Here is an 18707-nt window from a genome sequence, read left to right on the forward strand (position 1 = left end):
GCCTGCATGCTTTGACAACTTGCCCCCTTATTTGGTGGGGACTTAAAGCTTGGTTGAGCCCCTGAGATTGAGCAGGCCTTCATTGTACAAGGAAAAGGCTATATGAACACTCCTGACCTGCAAACTGATATTACATTTCAGAATTAGTTAAAATTAGGTTAGAGTTAGGGTTAAGGTCAGGGTTAAGGTCAAGGTTAAGGTTAGGGTCAGTTTTTTATAGTCTCTTTTTATAGCCCTGGAGGAAACCCGCAGAGCCCTATCCTTACCAAGCTCAAAAGGCCTGTTGGCCAACCAGAAAAGTATGTTTCTCACTGTTATATTCTCTCTTTATTCTTTAGTCTTACTCTCATCACTCTTCCCAGGGATGACCACACCTCTGATGCATTCACACAACTGTCAATAGCTTTCTGAGATAAAGTGCTTTCTTTGAAAGTCATTATGTTATCTTCGAAAGGAGAGCCAGTCTGAAAGCACAACCTCTAATAGAGCACAGCACCGCTGACTAGAGACCAGCTGGGAGGATTTGTCTGGGGATTCATAAATCATCCGATAAATAAGGGAGCACAATTAAAAAGGCTTAGGAGGTCTCCCCTGGCTTTGTTTTAGAACAGCACCAGGGGAATACTTCTGATTCCTTCATTCTGAAAGAAAACACAGCAGCCTGTCTGCCACTAGGTCCAGGATCGTAATTATAGAAACCTTGGACTGCCCTGGCCTGAATGCTGGCTGAACCAGGGGCTTTATTTTTGTAGTTGCCATGGAGGCGCCAGGAAAAACTTGAGGACACGGTGTGGTTAGAGCCTTCTATTTGTCATGGCTGTTTCTATAGTAGGCAGTCTGTGAGGAAAAGGCCAGCGGCTGTTTATATAGTAGACAGGCTGTGAGGATTGGGCCAGCAGCTGCCGGCAGTTTATATAGTAGGCAGGCTGTGAGGATCGGGCCAGCAACTGCCGGCAGTTTATATAGTAGGCAGGCTGTGAGGATCGGGCCAGCAGCTACCGGCTGTTTATATAGTAGGCAGGCTGTGAGGATCGGGCCAGCAGCTACCGGCTGTTTATATAGTAGGCAGGCTGTGAGGATCGGGCCAGCAGCTACTGGCAGTTTATATAGTAGGCAGGCTGGGGGATCGGGCCGGCAGCTACCAGCTGTTGATATAGTAGGCAGGCTGGGGGATCAGGCCAACAGCTACCAGCTGTTGATATAGTAGGCAGGCTGGGGGGATCAGGCCAGCAGATACCAGCTGTTGATATAGTAGGCAGGCTGGGGGATCGGGCCGGCAGCTACCAGCTGTTGATATAGTAGCCAGGCTGGGGGGGGTCAGGCCAGCAGCTACCAGCTGTTGATATAGTAGGCAGGCTGGGGGATCAGGCCAGCAGCTACCAGCTGTTGATATAGTTGCCAGGCTGGGGGGGATCAGGCCAGCAGCTACCAGCTGTTGATATAGTAGGCAGGCTGGGGGATCAGGCCAGCAGCTACCAGCTGTTGATATAGTAGGCAGGCTGGGGGATCAGGCCACCAGCTACCAGCTGTTGATATAGTAGCCAGGCTGGGGGGGATCAGGCCAGCAGCTACCAGCTGTTGATATAGTAGGCAGGCTGGGAGGGGGGGATCAGGCCAGCAGATACCAGCTGTTGATATAGTAGCCAGGCTGGGGGATCAGGCCAGCAGATACCAGCTGTTGATATAGTAGCCAGGCTGGGGGATCAGGCCAGCAGATACCAGCTGTTGATATAGTAGGCAGGCTGGGGCAGATACCAGCTGTTGATATAGTAGGCAGGCTGGGGGATCGGGCCAGCTACCAGCTGTTGATATAGTAGCCAGGCTGGGGGGGGTCAGGCCAGCAGATACCAGCTGTTGATATAGTAGGCAGGCTGGGGGATCGGCCAGCAGCTACCAGCTGTTGATATAGTAGCCAGGCTGGGGGGGATCAGGCCAGCAGCTACCAGCTGTTGATATAGTAGGCAGGCTGGGGGATCAGGCCAGCAGCTACCAGCTGTTGATATAGTAGCCAGGCTGGGGGGGGATCAGGCCAGCAGCTACCAGCTGTTGATATAGTAGGCAGGCTGGGGGATCGGGCTGGCAGCTACCAGCTGTTGATATAGTAGGCAGGCTGGGGGATCAGGCCACCAGCTACCAGCTGTTGATATAGTAGGCAGGCTGGGGGATCAGGCCACCAGCTACCAGCTGTTGATATAGTAGGCAGGCTGGGGGGGATCAGGCCACCAGCTACCAGCTGTTGATATAGTAGGCAGGCTGGGGGGGGATCGGGCCAGCAGCTACCAGCTGTTGATATAGTAGGCAGGCTGGGGATCGGGCCAGCAGCTACCGGCTGTTTATATAGTAGGCAGGCTGTGAGGATCAGAGCTACCAGCTGTTGATATAGTAGGCAGGCTGGGGGATCGGGCCAGCAGCTACCAGCTGTTGATATAGTAGGCAGGCTGGGGGGATCAGGCCAGCAGCTACCAGCTGTTGATATAGTAGGCAGGCTGGGGGGGATCAGGCCAGCAGATACCAGCTGTTGATATAGTAGGCAGGCTGGGGGATCGGGCTGGCAGCTACCAGCTGTTGATATAGTAGCCAGGCTGGGGGGGGTCAGGCCAGCAGCTACCAGCTGTTGATATAGTAGGCAGGCTGGGGGGATCAGGCCAGCAGCTACCAGCTGTTGATATAGTAGCCAGGCTGGGGGGGATCAGGCCAGCAGCTACCAGCTGTTGATATAGTAGGCAGGCTGGGGGGGATCAGGCCAGCAGCTACCAGCTGTTGATATAGTAGGCAGGCTGGGGGATCAGGCCACCAGCTACCAGCTGTTGATATAGTAGCCAGGCTGGGGGGGATCAGGCCAGCAGCTACCAGCTGTTGATATAGTAGGCAGGCTGGGAGGGGGATCAGGCCAGCAGATACCAGCTGTTGATATAGTAGCCAGGCTGGGGGGATCAGGCCAGCAGATACCAGCTGTTGATATAGTAGCCAGGCTGGGGGATCAGGCCAGCAGATACCAGCTGTTGATATAGTAGGCAGGCTGGGGGATCAGGCCAGCAGATACCAGCTGTTGATATAGTAGGCAGGCTGGGGGATCGGGCCAGCAGCTACCAGCTGTTGATATAGTAGCCAGGCTGGGGGGGTCAGGCCAGCAGATACCAGCTCTTGATATAGTAGGCAGGCTGGGAGGATCAGGCCAGCAGCTATTGATATAGTAGCCAGGCTGGGGGGGATCAGGCCAGCAGCTACCAGCTGTTGATATAGTAGGCAGGCTGGGAGGATCAGGCCAGCAGCTACCAGCTGTTGATATAGTAGCCAGGCTGGGGGGGATCAGGCCAGCAGCTACCAGCTGTTGATATAGTAGGCAGGCTGGGGGATCGGGCTGGCAGCTACCAGCTGTTGATATAGTAGGCAGGCTGGGGGGGGGGATCAGTTCTACCAGCTGTTGATATAGTAGGCAGGCTGGGGGGATTAGGCCACCAGCTACCAGCTGTTGATATAGTAGGCAGGCTGGGGGGATCAGGCCACCAGCTACCAGCTGTTGATATAGTAGGCAGGCTGGGGGATCGGGGTTTACCAGCTGTTGATATAGTAGCCAGGCTGGGGGATCAGGCCAGCAGATACCAGTTCTTGATATAGTAGGCAGGCTGGGAGGATCAGGCCAGCAGCTACCAGCTGTTGATATAGTAGCCAGGCTGGGGGGGATCAGGCCAGCAGCTACCAGCTGTTGATATAGTAGGCAGGCTGGGAGGATCAGGCCAGCAGCTTGTTGATATAGTAGCCAGGCTGGGGGGATCAGGCCAGCAGCTGCTGTTGATATAGTAGGCAGGCTGGGGGATCGGGCTGGCAGCTACCAGCTGTTGATTAGTAGGCAGGCTGGGGGGGATCAGGCCACCAGCTACCAGCTGTTGATATAGTAGGCAGGCTGGGGGATCAGGCCACCAGCTACCAGCTGTTGATATAGTAGCCAGGCTGGGGGATCAGGCCAGCAGCTACCAGCTGTTGATATAGTAGGCAGGCTGGGGGATCAGGCCAGCAGATACCAGCTGTTGATATAGTAGCCAGGCTGGGGGATCAGGCCAGCAGATACCAGCTGTTGATATAGTAGCCAGACTGGGGGATCAGGCCAGCAGATACCAGCTGTTGATATAGTAGCCAGGCTGGGGGATCAGGCCAGCAGATACCAGCTGTTGATATAGTAGGCAGTCTGGGGGATCAGGCCAGTAGATACCAGCTGTTGATATTGTCAGGCAGACCATAGGGGTATATTTCTATGTTTTGGTTGGTCAGGGTGTGAGCTGTTGGGCATTCTATGTTTCAGGTCTAGTTTGTCTATTTCTATGGGGATCAGGTTCTCAATCAGAGGCAGGTGTTAGTCATTGTCTCTGATTGGGAACCAGCTGTGTGTGTTTGTATGATTGTTCCTGTCTCTGTGTTTTCACCAGATAGGGCTGTTTCGGTTTTCGGTTTCCACGTTTGTTGTTTTTTTTGTAGTTTTTGTATTGATTCGTGTTTTACGTTTGTTTATTAAACATGGATCGCAATCAGCAGCTTTTGGTCCGACTCTCCTTCACCAAAAGAGAACCGTTACAGATATAGTAGCCAGGCTGGGGGGGGCCGGCAGCTCGGGCCGGCAGCTACCAGCTGTTGATATAGTAGGCAGGCTGGGGGATCAGGCCAGCAGATACCAGCTGTTGATATAGTAGGCAGGCTGGGGGATCGGGCCAGCAGCTACCAGCTGTTGATATAGTAGGCAGGCTGGGGGATCAGCCAGCAGCTACCAGCTGTTGATATAGTAGGCAGGCTGGGGGGCTGGGAGGATCAGGCCAGCAGCTACCAGCTGTTGATATAGTAGCCAGGCTGGGGGATCGGCCAGCAGCTACCAGCTGTTGATATAGTAGCCAGGCTGGGGGATCAGGCCAGCAGCTACCAGCTGTTGATATAGTAGGCAGGCTGGGGGGATCAGGCCAGCAGCTACCAGCTGTTGATATAGTAGGTAGGCTGGGGGATCAGGCCAGCAGCTACCAGCTGTTGATATAGTAGCCAGGCTGGGGGATCAGGCCAGCAGCTACCAGCTGTTGATATAGTAGCCAGGCTGGGAGGATCAGGCCAGCAGCTACCAGCTGTTGATATAGTAGGCAGGCTGGGGGGGGGATCAGGCCAGCAGCTACTGCAGTAGGTTACAGGATGAAGCCTGCTTTCACATTTATTTAAACAGACAATCGTTTGGGAGCTGAAATAACCAGGCTATTTTCACAGTACCAGAACTGTAATGGAGAACTGTGGTGGACCTTTTTCACATTGCACACTGTAACTCTGTCAGTGGTAATGTTATTACCATGGTAATATTGGGCTGATTGCAGGACTATTATTAAAGAATAATACAGAGAAATAAAATCCTCAGACAATGAGCACAAAGGAAGGGAAACATTCAGGCAGAATTGATTGGATAAACAATATTACAGAAAGAAAAAACAGACATATTGTCATTGAGGGTGAATGTGCCTCCACACCTCATCCTGTGTCCCGTGGGGAGAAGGGGATCTCCAGGTATTGGAAGGGTGGTGACTGTATTGCAGACATGGTGTTGAGTGGTTTGCTAACGCTGAGCATTCAAGGCCCAGTCTTAGCAAGTCGCACTAACGCTCTGGACCAGAGCTAGTTGACGACATGTCCAAATTCCTCACACCTCCTTGATGTAGATCCTTGATCACCATATCAATAGTTCACTGTGTTTGTGTACACTTACAGTACATACTTCCTACTGACTTTCTGATGCACTGATTATATACAATTACATTTCATTTTTCTCTCATTTTTGCTGATATTGCTAGAGGTTTTCCTTAGACAATGACTTCACATCTTGACCAAATGCTAGTTTGCAAAGTTTATGCACCTCTCCGGCATACCTGTTATGCACCTCTCCAGCATACCTGCTATTGCACCTGTTATGCACCTCTCCAGCATACCTGCTATTGCACCTGTTATGCACCTCTCCAGCATACCTGCTATTGCACCTCTCCAGCATACCTGCTATTGCACCTGTTATGCACCTCTCCGGCATACCTGCTATTGCACCTGTTATGCACCTCTCCAGCATACCTGCTATTGCACCTGTTATGCACCTCTCCAGCATACCTGCTATTGCACCTGTTATGCACTTTCCAGCATACCTGCTATGCACCTCTCTACCTGCATACCTGTTATGCACCTCTCCAGCATACCTGCTATTGCACCTGTTATGCACCTCTCCAGCATACCTGCTATGCACCTGTTATGCACCTCTCCGGCATACCTGCTATGCACCTCTCCAGCATACCTGCTATTGCACCTGTTATGCACCTCTCCAGCATACCTGCTATTGCACCTGTTATGCACCTCTCCGGCATACCTGCTATTGCACCTGTTATGCACCTCTCCGGCATACCTGCTATTGCACCTGTTATGCACCTCTCCGGCATACCTGCTATTGCTGAAATAATGCAAGAAATGGAAATACATGCTGATGACTGATGGAGGCAGTGGATGTTTTTTAATCACAGGGACATACACTGTACAGGACAGACTATACGGTATGGTGTGTTTAGGCAGTAGTGAACACAAAGTTACATGATGACTTTATTACATGTCATCATCAACAACATCATCACTTCCAATCCTTCTGTCATTTTGTTGCTCTGTGTTCTAGAACAGAAAGGCAGGTATTTGGGAGAATGGTTATTGCATAAATCAAACGCTGATTTGGAGCTGAATGCATACAGACAGTAAATTAAATTACCTCAAATATGTTTAACACTTTTATACAGGATTTGTGGCAGGTGAGTTGTCCCTAAGATATTTAAATAATTTCAAATAGTTTGACAGTTCGCAATAAGAAGAACATTGTAAAATGATCATATATTAAAGAACAATCTTAAATAACAGATCACTCTACCCAAGTTGTAAAAAGAAGACATTGCTTTTAAAAAATATATATTGTCCAATTACATAAAAGTCTTCTCTTTCTTTTTATTAATACTTATAGGAATGTCAGGAGAGAAAAACAAAACCGGACAAGACATTAGCTCCAGTCAGAGGTAACTGCCTGAATACATGAACTATGTGTCTGTCCAAAGCCATGTGCTAACGGATGCATTGAGGAGGAACCCTAATTGCCTGTATAAAACTAACCCAACAACACTGTCATCTCTTTCTGCCTGCCTGTACAGATCCAAGTTCAGGTCCCCTGCACATTAACTGTATGAAGCAAGAGGACAACCCCTCTCCAAAAAGGTTAATAACACACTCTCCTAATGTCAATTAGCATAATCAATTATAGAGTACTTCCAGAACAAGAAAAATATATATTTATGTATAAATAAATACATGGTAAATAGGGCACTTGGTTACTTCATTATTGTGAAACCCATTAGTCTATAAGGCATTCCTTCACTGTAAATAACTCTCATTATGCACAAATAACTCATTTTTGTTTATGACCAAATCTGATTTCAACCTTATTTGTTGCATCCACTGTATTCACTGAGACATCCTCACAGTTAGTAGAGTAGAATACCCTTAAATCAAACATGAAATATATTCCTTCAAGGCCACTGGGTTCATATCTTCTCCTATTCATCAAATTAGTAAATGCATTGTCACTCCTGGAAAAGTTTTTTTTTAATGAAAATAACTAGTCATAGATGAATGTAACGTTTTTGTGCAGTCTGAATATATTGGTTATTCACCCACTGAGTTATACAACCACTGCAGTTTTGCTGGACATCATGAGAACAAGGTTATAGCCGCTTCACGTAGTTTCCAGGAAAGGTTCCAAAAAACGTGCTTCTTCTGGAAGTGCCTTGAAAAATAACAAACATAATAGCGGTATTAAAGGAAAAGCTCAACGATATAGTTTGTCACAAGCATTTTCAGTGGAGTGCATTATGTTTTTGTTTATGGAACAATGGCTGAGGATATGTGACTATTGTCACATCTAAATAACGGACAACTTCCATAGAGCACTGATTGGTTTAATGACTCAATTCCAGCCGAGGGATGCCATCTGTTGGCAGCAGCTAAGTAGTACAACTTTTAAATGCTCTGAATGATTGGCTGAACAGGAGTGGGCAATGGCCATGCAGAGCCCCTACACAGGAACTATTGTATAATTCATGTCTATATCTTTTGGATATTAATAGAGCAAATAAATACAACGTCGGACCTACCTACAAACCAGCCGTCGTCACACCTCTCCATCACATCAACAATGTCCCCTTCCTTGAGCTCCAACTCATCCTCATTACGTGGAGCATAGTTATACAGGACCTGGAACCTACAGACCATAATAACTGTCATCAGTGAGGATTATACAGTCACATCATCAGATTCATTTACACATTGCTACTGCTTATTTAAGCAATAAGGCCTGATGAGGTGTGGTATATGGCCAATATACCACAGCTAAAGGCTGTTCTTATGCATCACTGCACGACGCAACGCGGAGTGCCTGGACACAGCTCTTATACCACAAAATTCCGAGGTGCTTTTTTGCTATTATAAACTGGTTACCAACGTAATTAGAAATGTAAAAAGAAATGGTTTTGTCATACCTGTGTTATACGGTCTGATATACCGCGGCCGTCAGCCGTTCAGGGCTCGAACCACCCAGTTTATAATACAAATTAGACACATTCAATCAGAGACTTAACTTAAAATAAGCTTTAAAGCTCTATATAGCTTTAACAGTCAAGTTGGGGAAATAAATCGTTGTGGAAACAGAAGATAGACTTACGCCTCTCCACCACAATTCAGGGCATCTTGGGTAAACAATGGCCGCTGAGAAGAGAGAAGAGAAATGCAGTGTTATACAGTAGGCATGTCATGTTTCTATCTGTCTTCCTCTGCCGTATGTTTTACCACCATCAGTGTCCATCACTGTAGCAACAATGTGCCAGAGCCAAAACCATCTATTGCTTTAATTAATGTGCTAGAACCACAATGCTGACAAAGAGCTGACTGTACTTTGCTTGGTTGAAGGGGATTTGGGAACTAAGGCCTTCCTGGGAGGTACACAGTATTTATTCAACATCCCTCAGAGACAGAATAGAAGACAGTGAGCAACGAAGCATTTCAGATCCTAACATTCATTCCTAACATCCACCTATTCCACAGCACACAAGCCTAGACTGGTCCCAGATTCGTTTGTGCTCTTGCCAACCACATTGGCAAGACAATGAGTGACAATGAGTTGGCCTGATAGCACAAAGAGACTGGCACTCAGGCTAACACAAGCCATCCTAGCAAACAGCAAGTCCACAAGCATGGACTGTTTTGCTTCCACACTAACAGGTTGGGAAGACAATTATGGGTCAAAGAGGGAGTCCATTCCATTCTCCTGAATTAAACCGTCAGTCATCAGGCATGCAGTAAAACCACAGACGATGCTGTCAAGGGAGCACACTCCAAAAACCAGACACTAAGGTTACATCCCAAATGGCACCCTATTCCCTAAGTAGTGCATTCTATAGGGAATAGGGCGCTCTTTGGGACACACACTTTGCAACAGGGAAACAGGGACCCATTGTCAGATCATCAGACACAACTGGGGATTCCTGTTCCCACACAATGCCAAGCTGCAATGCACACTGGACAGACGGTCAGGAATTCAAGTTGAAGGTATTCCTCCGGTGCTTGATGACATGGTTGGCATGCTTCTGCTTACAGTGGGACATTCTTAACATATCTGTTGTCTCCTGGATATTCATCTCTTCATATCTAGGAGGTTGTATTTCTACAGACCATATGTGTGAGAGTGTTGTATATTATGTGGCAGATATGTTGATATGGACAGAAAAAAAGAGATACATTAACTCTAGAGAGGACTTGGTTTCCTAGTAACCCAAACGTACGATGATGTCACACAAGGTGCATAGTGGGTAGTAGCCCTACCCTATGAGACGGGGAATAGCTCTGGGCTCTACTGGGCGAGCCGCAGGACCTCCGAGACATCACAGGGCTACGAGGGGGCTTACCCACAACAACAACCTCACCATTTACAGGCTGAAAGAACCACAACCAGGAGTTACAATTAGAGAAGAGTACTCAAACATACTTTACCACTCTGATCACGCACACACTCACACAAAAGGACATACCAGGGGATTAACAGGGACAAACTGGGCAACCAAACCTGTCATCAAAGTTAAACACTATTTCTAGAAAATTATATTTGGCATTAAACCAGAACATATCGATCATACTGTGTAAGTGGTAAGTTTGAAATGTAACAATCTTTGGTGATCTCTCTCTCCCAGCTTTGTATGAAGCAGCAGTATATTTCGTACGTCAGCCAGGGTTAGGATTGCAAAGGGTTGGAAACTTTGTGGTAAATATACCAAATTTTCCATGGGAAGTTAAGCCTGGGAATTTTGCTTTAAATTCATCAAAAAAGTTAGCTTTCACAGTGAACCTTTTTTGGGGGATACACATAAGGCAATTCTAGGTCTTGTGGCATATTTTGGTTAAACTATCCCCAATTCAATGGAATTGCAACCCTCTCCATCCACAGTGCAGTGCACTCTTCCATCACATATACAGCTGATTCTCAAGATTTTGCACACTCATGAGATGCTATTGACCCCACACTACTTCACTGTCTGAGCCAAGGACTACATGCTTTCTGGTAAGTTTTGATTACAATACTGGGTGGGGTGAATATATTTTATATGACATACATGATTTTTTAAAACTAGTAAATAGTAGCCTACAGCAAAGTGTGTTTAAATCATTTCAAAGTGTGTTTAAATCATTGTATTTGTTGTTTTTTTTAAATCATTTTTTTCTAATCTAAAATGCCACGGGAACTATCTGATGTGTGGAGACATTTCACTGCATTTAATGTAGAAGGAAAAGCTGTACATTTGCAAATACTCTGCCAAATCATTTGTGAAGAATGCAACAAAAATGCAGAATCATCTGGCCAAGTGCATAAAGTTCGCTCAGCGTTCACAAGTAACCTCTGACAAAAGTCCCTATACTTCTATCGAGGTGAAAATGATGAATCAGACACCGTATCGATAGCAACAGCTCATGGTCCTCCTGGAATCAGAAGTTTGTTTCACTCAATGGAGGAACGTAGTCAGAGAAATGCTGATGAATGTCTTCCTTGAGCTGTGTATGCAACTGGTTCTCTGATGCTCACAGGCAATGTGTATTGGAAGAGATTTCTGTATGTTCTTCGCCCAGCATATACCCCTCCAACCAGACATGCTTTATCTACTCATTTGCTAGATGCAGAGTTCAACAGAGTTCAACTGAAGGTCAAGCAAATCATAGAGAAAGCAGACTGTATTGCAATCATCTCTGATGGGTGGTTGAATGTTTGTGGGCAAGGAATAATTAACTACGTCATCTCCACCCCTCAACCAGTATTCTACAAGAGTGCAGACAGAAGGGATAACAGACACACCGATCTCTACATTGCAGATGAGCTGAAGGCAGTCATCAATGATCTTGGACCACAGAAGGTATTTGCACTGGTGACAGACAATGCTACGAACATGAAGGCTGCTTGGTCTAAAGTGGAGGAGTCCTACCCTCACATCACACCCATTGGTTGTGCTGCTCATGCATTGAATCTGCTCCTTAAGGACATCATGGCACTGAAAACAATGGATACACTCTACAAGAGAGCCAAGGAAATGGTTTGGTATGTGAAGGGTCATCAAGTTATAGCAGTAATCTTCCTCACCAAGCAAAGTGAGAAGAATAAGAGCACACATTGAAGCTGCCCAGCAACACCCGTTGGGGTGGTGTTGTCAATCTCCTGGAGGGGAATGAGTCTCTCCAAGAAATGGCCATATCACAGTCTGCCGATATGGACAGCCCCATCAAGAGGATCCTCCTGGATGATGTATTTTGGGAGAGAGTGGTAAGCAGCCTGATACTCCTGAAACCTATAGCAGTAGCCATCGCACGGACTGAGGGAGACAATGCCATCCTGTCTGATGTTCAGGCTCTGCTTGCAGATGTAAGAAAATAAATCCGTACTGCCCTGCCCACTTCACTGTTGCTCCAAGCAGAGGAAAATGCAGTTCTGAAATACATCAAAAAGCATGAAGACTTCTGCCTGAAGCCCATACATGCCGCAATGTACATGTTGGACCCCAAGTACGCTGGCAAGAGCCTCCTGTCTGGTGCAGAGATCAACAAGACCTATGGTGTCGTCACTACCATGGCCTGGATGAGGGCAAGGTTCTTGGCAGTCTGGCAAAGTACACTTCCAATCAAGGGCCTTGGGATGGAGATGCAATATGGCAGTCGTGCCAACATATCTCATCAGCCACCTGGTGGAAGGGACTTTGTGGATCTGAGGCTCTTTCCTCTGTTGCCTCCATCATCCTCCAAATCCCGCCAACATCAGCCGCCTCAGAGCGTAACTGGTCCTTGTTTGGGAACACACACACCAAAGCACGCAACAGGCTGACCAATACAAGGGTTAAAAAATTGGTGGCCATCCGGGCAAATTTGTGGCTTTTTGAGCCTGACAATGAGCCATCCTCAACAGGATTGAGAAGTGACAGTGAAGATGAGGCCTCAGAGTCTGATGTTCAAGAGGTGGACATTGAGGAGATCCAGGGAGAAGACATGGAAGCCTGCGAGGAAGACAACCAAAGCTTTAGTTTCTAGACTATTATTTTACAGATCTATGTTGAAAACAGTTTTGGGAGATGCAATGGATCATTGGAGATCATTCAATATTCCCTTTATTTTGTTGTTCAGTGAAATCATCCCATGTGAAGAGTCAACACATTTATTTTTTATTTCTATTGGAAAGATTTAATAATTTGCAATTATGTCTACTTCTGACAAGGTATAAGGTTTATGTTTCTGTCTCCATATGATATGGTACATATACCCAATGCAAAAAACATCTACATTTAAATGCTATAAATATTCATTTGCATACATTTTCATTAATTCCAATATATACCCGTTAATTCCCATATACAGTATTCCCGTTAATTCCCACGGAAAGTTTCCACCTCTGAACATTCCCCAAAATGTGCAACCCTGGCCAGGGTTGAGAAAGGAAAGCTTCTAAAGCTAGAGAAATGACGTTACCAAGAGCAGCACTGCAGATGTTGAGATGAGTGAGATGCAAGACTTGGGTCTCACACAGTCACACACAGTATCTGCGCATGTGCACATGTTCGCTTCACGCTGTTAGTGTGGTAGGCATGAGACCAAACGCTCGTAGTTGTTGCGGAAATTGACCCAATATGCTGGTTACTTTACGCATCTACTTCATATCGCTGAGTCTACCTTTAATGACAGTAAGAGTAATATCTATGCTAGGAGGAGACTGGCATGAGACCTGGGCCCGTATCCACAAAGGGTCTCAGAGTAAGTGTGCTGCTCTAGGATCAGGTTTGCCTTTAAGATCAGAATGAATAAGATTATATGGACAGATCCTAGGTCAGCACTCCTACTCTGAGTTGCTTTGTGGATACTGACCCTGGAGACAAGGGTAAATAACAGAGTGAAAACAAAAATTCCAAGTATACAAGGACTATCTGGCAGCCATGTTACTTAATTATCAACCATTGAATAGAACTGCAACTGTTTAAAGATCTGTTACCTAACATACAGTGATTCATTTATCTAGACTAAGCATGTTACAGTAGTATTGTAACATAGTACTCTATCTATGAACCAACCAATAGCAGTACTGACCAAAGATGACAGTGTGAAGTAAACAGAACTAAAAACGAATGACAGTATCAGTACCACAGTGAATATAGTGAAGTAAGGGTTAAAGGAGTAGTCAGTAACTTAGCGAGGATGTTACAGTATGTCAATGTTAGAGAGAGAGGAGAATTAGGGGAAGGGGAGGAGTTAGTTGTCACGACATGATGTCACACAGGCAACTGGTCTTTACCTTGACCTTGGAGGACCTAGGCTCCAGGCGGGGGTACTGTTTGTTGTAGGGAGGGGGAGAGTGTAGCACCCCTGGAAGTGGAGGGGTGGTGCAGGGGGATATGAGGGGAGACAAAGGTTTGGGTGAGGTGGAGAGAGTGGGGATGATGAACTGCTGGGAGGGAGGGGAGGTGAGGCGTACAGAGGAACCCTGGTGACAGAGAGACCAAAAGGAAAAGTGTGTTATGGGCTACACACACGTTATCTTTTGAGAGTGGCAAACAAACCAGAAATAACAATCTGACTAATCAGACATAACAAGAATCTGTTTCTCTCAGAATCTGGCTCTCAGAAAAAAAATCTGTTGAAAAAAAGTTGCCTCAAATTTCAATAAGTTCCTTTAGGGTTAGTGGAAGCAAAAATGTTTGCACAGCAGTGTCAGGTTAGGACACACAGATCACACCAGGGAGGACTCTACCTTGTCCTGTTCTGCCCCATCTCTACACACAGGGGTAAAGGTATTATAAGGTGGGGTCATCTTCCTGCTCTCAGTAGGCTCCTCCTCTATGAAGAGCTTGGGAAGCTCCTCTGTCACGTCTGATGCTTGTCTGTAAAACTCTTCCCCTTTGGATTGGTCGCCCCCCTGAATGATGGACACCAGCTCCTCACAAAGGTCATCTTCCTGTTCCTGGTCCACTACCTGGTCTTTAGTGGAGTCCTCCATTAACTGATTCATCTCTTTTGAGATAAATTGATTTAGCTCTACTATGTTCTCGAGTTGAGATGGGGGGTCGGTGTGAGACAGGGGGTAGCTTTGAGACAGGGGGTAGCTTTGAGATGGGTGGTCACTGTGAGAGGAGCAATCGCTGGGCTCGTACACCACCAGATTGATGGGACTGCAGGCCTTAGGTGAGGTGGGAGACAGGGCCACTGTGTCTGAGAAGGGGTCGAATGGTTTCTCCGAGTCTATAATGGGCTTGATGCTAGTGTTGTTCTGAATCTGAGACAAATCGACCACGCTGCCATACTTGGGGCTCCCAAACATGGGAGAGATGGGTGATGAGGTGAAAGAGGTGCCGCCAGAGGTGGGGAGGGAGGATAGTGGGGAGGGTCTGGGTTCTGGGGAGCAGGGGTAGATGGGAGCCTTGGGTGAGGTGATGGGGATAAAGTGGCCCTCTCTGAGGGAAGGGGTGAGGTTGCGTGGTGTCGAGGTTACGGTTCCGAAGGTGGGGGCTGGGCAGGGGGAAACCAGGAAATGGCTGGGGGCTGGATAGGGGGAGGGGGACACCAGGGTGCTGAGGGCCTCCAGGTCGGCCAGCAGACTGCTGTTAGGGTACGGGGAGGAGTGGGGGCCGGGGTGCAGGAGGGGGATAGGCCCAGGGTCAGGTTTATCCAATCATTGGTGACAGCCTGCAGGTGGGCCCTCTGGGTACTTGGGGAGGGGGATGGGAACAGGGAGGAGCGGGGTGTCCTGAAGGAGAGGGAAGGCGATGGTGGACTGAAGCGAGGGCGCGTGGATGATGACTTGGGAGAGAAAGAGAGAGAGTACAGAAACATACGGCAGAACATAAGTGAGGGGAATGGCCAGGTCAGAATGCATAGGACCGAGACTGTTGTTGTTTCTGACATCTATTCTGAAATCTATTTACCAATATTGACTCCAGTCAGATTATTTGAGGTCACTGACAGAAAAGAGACTGGTGGTAAAGATACAGAGGCTTTACCTGGGGGTTAGTGGTATCTGAGATCCTTGGGACGTCCTTACCAGCAGAGGCTAGTCGATGCCCAAATTTGACCCAAAATAAATAATGAAGATCAATCCCAGAAATCACTGTATCCAACTCCGCTTTCACCACTGCAGCATTGAGATTCTCTCCTCCAGAGCTGCCACACACACACACACACATGTTTTTTTTTACATGTGGTCTTTGGATTGGAGGAAGAAAATGCTCCCAAACCCTGCCAATGTGGCTGGTAAACTAGAGATTCTACCAACCAAATGCTCTGTGACCACCTGCCAATGTGGCTGGTAAACTAGAGATTCTACCAGCCAAATTCTCTGTGACCACCCGCCAATGTGGCAGGTAAACTAGAGATTCTACCAGCCAAATGCTCTGCGACCACCCACCAATGTGGCAGGTAAACATAGACATTCTACGAGCCAAATGCTCTGTGACCACCCGCCAATGTGAATGGTAAACTAGACATTCTACTAGAGGTAGACCGATTATGATTTTTCAACGCCGATACCGATTATTTGAGGACAAAAAAAAACCTGGTACCGATTAATCGGCCACTTTTTAAAATGTATTTGTAATAATGACAATTACAACAATACTGAATTAACACTTATTATAACTTAATATAATACATCAATAAAATCGATTTAGCCTCAAATAAATAATGAAACATGTTCAATTTGGTTTAAATAATGCAAAAACAAAGTGTTGGAGAAGAAAGTAAAAGTGCAATATGTGCCATGTAAGAAAGCTAACGTTTAAGTTCCTTGCTCAGAACATGAGAACATATGAAAAGCTGGTGGTTCCTTTTAACATGAGTCTTCAATATTCCCAGGTAAGAAGTTTTAGGTTGTAGTTATTATAGGAATTATAGGAATATTTCTCTCTATCCTGGCTCAGGAAGGCCACCAAAAATTCAGAGATTTCCATACCCAACTATAACATCTTCCGTCAAGATAGAACTGCCAAAGGGGGAGGAGTTGCAGTCTACTGCAGAGATAGCCTGCAAAGTAATCTCATACTTTCCAGGTCCATACCCAAACAGTTCGAACTACTAATTTTGAAAATTACTCTCTCCAGAAATAAGTCTCTCACTGTTGCCGCCTGCTACCGACCCCCCTCAGCTCCCAGCTGTGCCCTGGACACCATTTGTGAATTGATCGCCCCCCATCTAGCCTCAGAGTTTGTTCTGTTAGGTGACCTAAACTGGGATATGCTTAACACCCCGCCAGTCCTACAATCTAAGCTAGATCAAATCATCAAGGAACCCACCAGGTACAACCCTACCTCTGTAAACAAGGGCACCCTCATAGACGTCATCCTGACCAACTGGCCCTCCAAATACACCTCCGCTGTCTTCAACCAGGATCTCAGCGATCACTGCCTCATTGCCTGTATCCGCTACGGAGCCGCAGTCAAACGACCACCCCTCATCACTGTCAAACGCTCCCTAAAACACTTCTGTGAGCAGGCCTTTCTAATCGACCTGGCCCGGGTATCCTGGAAGGACATTGACCTCATCCCGTCAGTTGAGGATGCCTGGTCATTCTTTAAAAGTAACTTCCTCACCATTTTAGATAAGCATGCTCCGTTCAAAAAATGCAGAACTAAGAACAGATACAGTCCTTGGTTCACCCCAGACCTGACTGCCCTCGACCAGCACAAAAACATCCTGTGGCGGACTGCAATAGCATTGAATAGTCCCCGTGATATGCAACTGTTCAGGGAAGTCCGGAACCAATACACGCAGTCAGTCAGGAAAGCTAAGGCCAGCTTTTTCAGGCAGAAGTTTGCATCCTGTAGCTCCAACTCCAAAAAGTTCTGGGACACTGTGAAGTCCATGGAGAACAAGAGCACCTCCTCCCAGCTGCCCACTGCACTGAGACTAGGTAACACGGTCACCACTGATAAATCCATGATTATCGAAAACTTCAATAAGCATTTCTCAACGGCTGGCCATGCCTTCCGCCTGGCTACTCCAACCTCGGCCAACAGCTCCGCCCCCGGCAGCTCCTCGCCCAAGCTTCTCCAGGTTCTCCTTTACCCAAATCCAGATAGCAGATGTTCTGAAAGAGCTGCAAAACCTGGACCCGTACAAATCAGCTGGGCTTGACAATCTGGACCCCCTATTTCTGAAACTATCCGCCGCCATTGTCGCAACCCCTATTACCAGCCTGTTCAACCTCTCTTTCATATCGTCTGAGATCCCCAAGGATTGGAAAGCTGCCGCAGTCATCCCCCTCTTCAAAGGGGGAGACACCCTGGACCAAAACTGTTACAGACCTATATCCATCCTGCCCTGCCTATCTAAGGTCTTCGAAAGCCAAGTCAACAAACAGGACACTGACCATCTCGAATCCCAATCACCATATTCTTATCGGCAGACTCAGTAGCCTCGATTTTTCGGATGACTGCCTTGCCTGGTTCACCAATTACTTTGCAGACAGAGTTCAGTGTGTCAAATCGGAGGGCATGCTGTCCGGTCCTCTGGCAGTCTCTATGGGGGTGCCACAGGGTTCAATTCTCGGGCCGACTCTTTTCTCTGTATATATCAATGATGTTGCTCTTGCTGCGGGCGATTCCCTGATCCACCTCTATGCAGACGACACCATTCTATATACTTTCGGCCCGTCATTGGACACTGTGCTATCTAACCTCCAAACAAGCTTCAATGCCATACAACACTCCTTCCGTGGCCTCCAACTGCTCTTAAACGCTAGTAAAACCAAATGCATGCTTTTCAACCGATCGCTGCCTGCGCCCGCATGCCCGACTAGCATCACCACCCTGGATGGTTCCGACCTTGAATATGTGGACATCTATAAGTACCTAGGTGTCTGGCTAGACTGCAAACTCTCCTTCCAGACTCATATCAAACATCTCCAATCGAAAATCAAATCAAGAGTCGGCTTTCTATTCCGCAACAAAGCCTCCTTCACTCACGCCGCCAAGCTTACCCTAGTAAAACTGACTATCCTACCGATCCTCGACTTCGGCGATGTCATCTACAAAATGGCTTCCAACACTCTACTCAGCAAACTGGATGCAGTCTATCACAGTGCCATCCGTTTTGTCACTAAAGCACCTTAT

The 18707-nt window shown here is 47.0% G+C and overlaps 1 protein-coding gene across 13 annotated transcripts in view; it reads right to left on the reverse strand.

Annotated features, from left to right (window-relative positions):
• Positions 1-6487: 6487 nt before the first annotated feature.
• The window catches only part of sorbs2b (sorbin and SH3 domain containing 2b), an 84579-nt gene continuing 72359 nt past the window's right edge, over positions 6488-18707 (reverse strand). For 7 of the 13 annotated variants that reach the window (XM_042325911.1, XM_042325910.1, XM_042325905.1 and 4 more), the window contains one exon: positions 14930-15402. In XM_042325911.1, coding sequence (XP_042181845.1) covers positions 15091-15402 — 312 coding nt within the window. In that variant the 3' untranslated portion in view covers positions 14930-15090. Of the gene's footprint in view, positions 7820-8186; positions 8294-8570; positions 8797-14928; positions 15403-18707 lie in introns of those variants that run through there. The other 6 variants (XM_042325907.1, XM_042325908.1, XM_042325909.1 and 3 more) reach the window with 4 other exon arrangements.

This window comes from Oncorhynchus tshawytscha, linkage group LG08, assembly GCF_018296145.1.
Source record: "Oncorhynchus tshawytscha isolate Ot180627B linkage group LG08, Otsh_v2.0, whole genome shotgun sequence".
Taxonomy (NCBI): domain Eukaryota; kingdom Metazoa; phylum Chordata; class Actinopteri; order Salmoniformes; family Salmonidae; genus Oncorhynchus; species Oncorhynchus tshawytscha.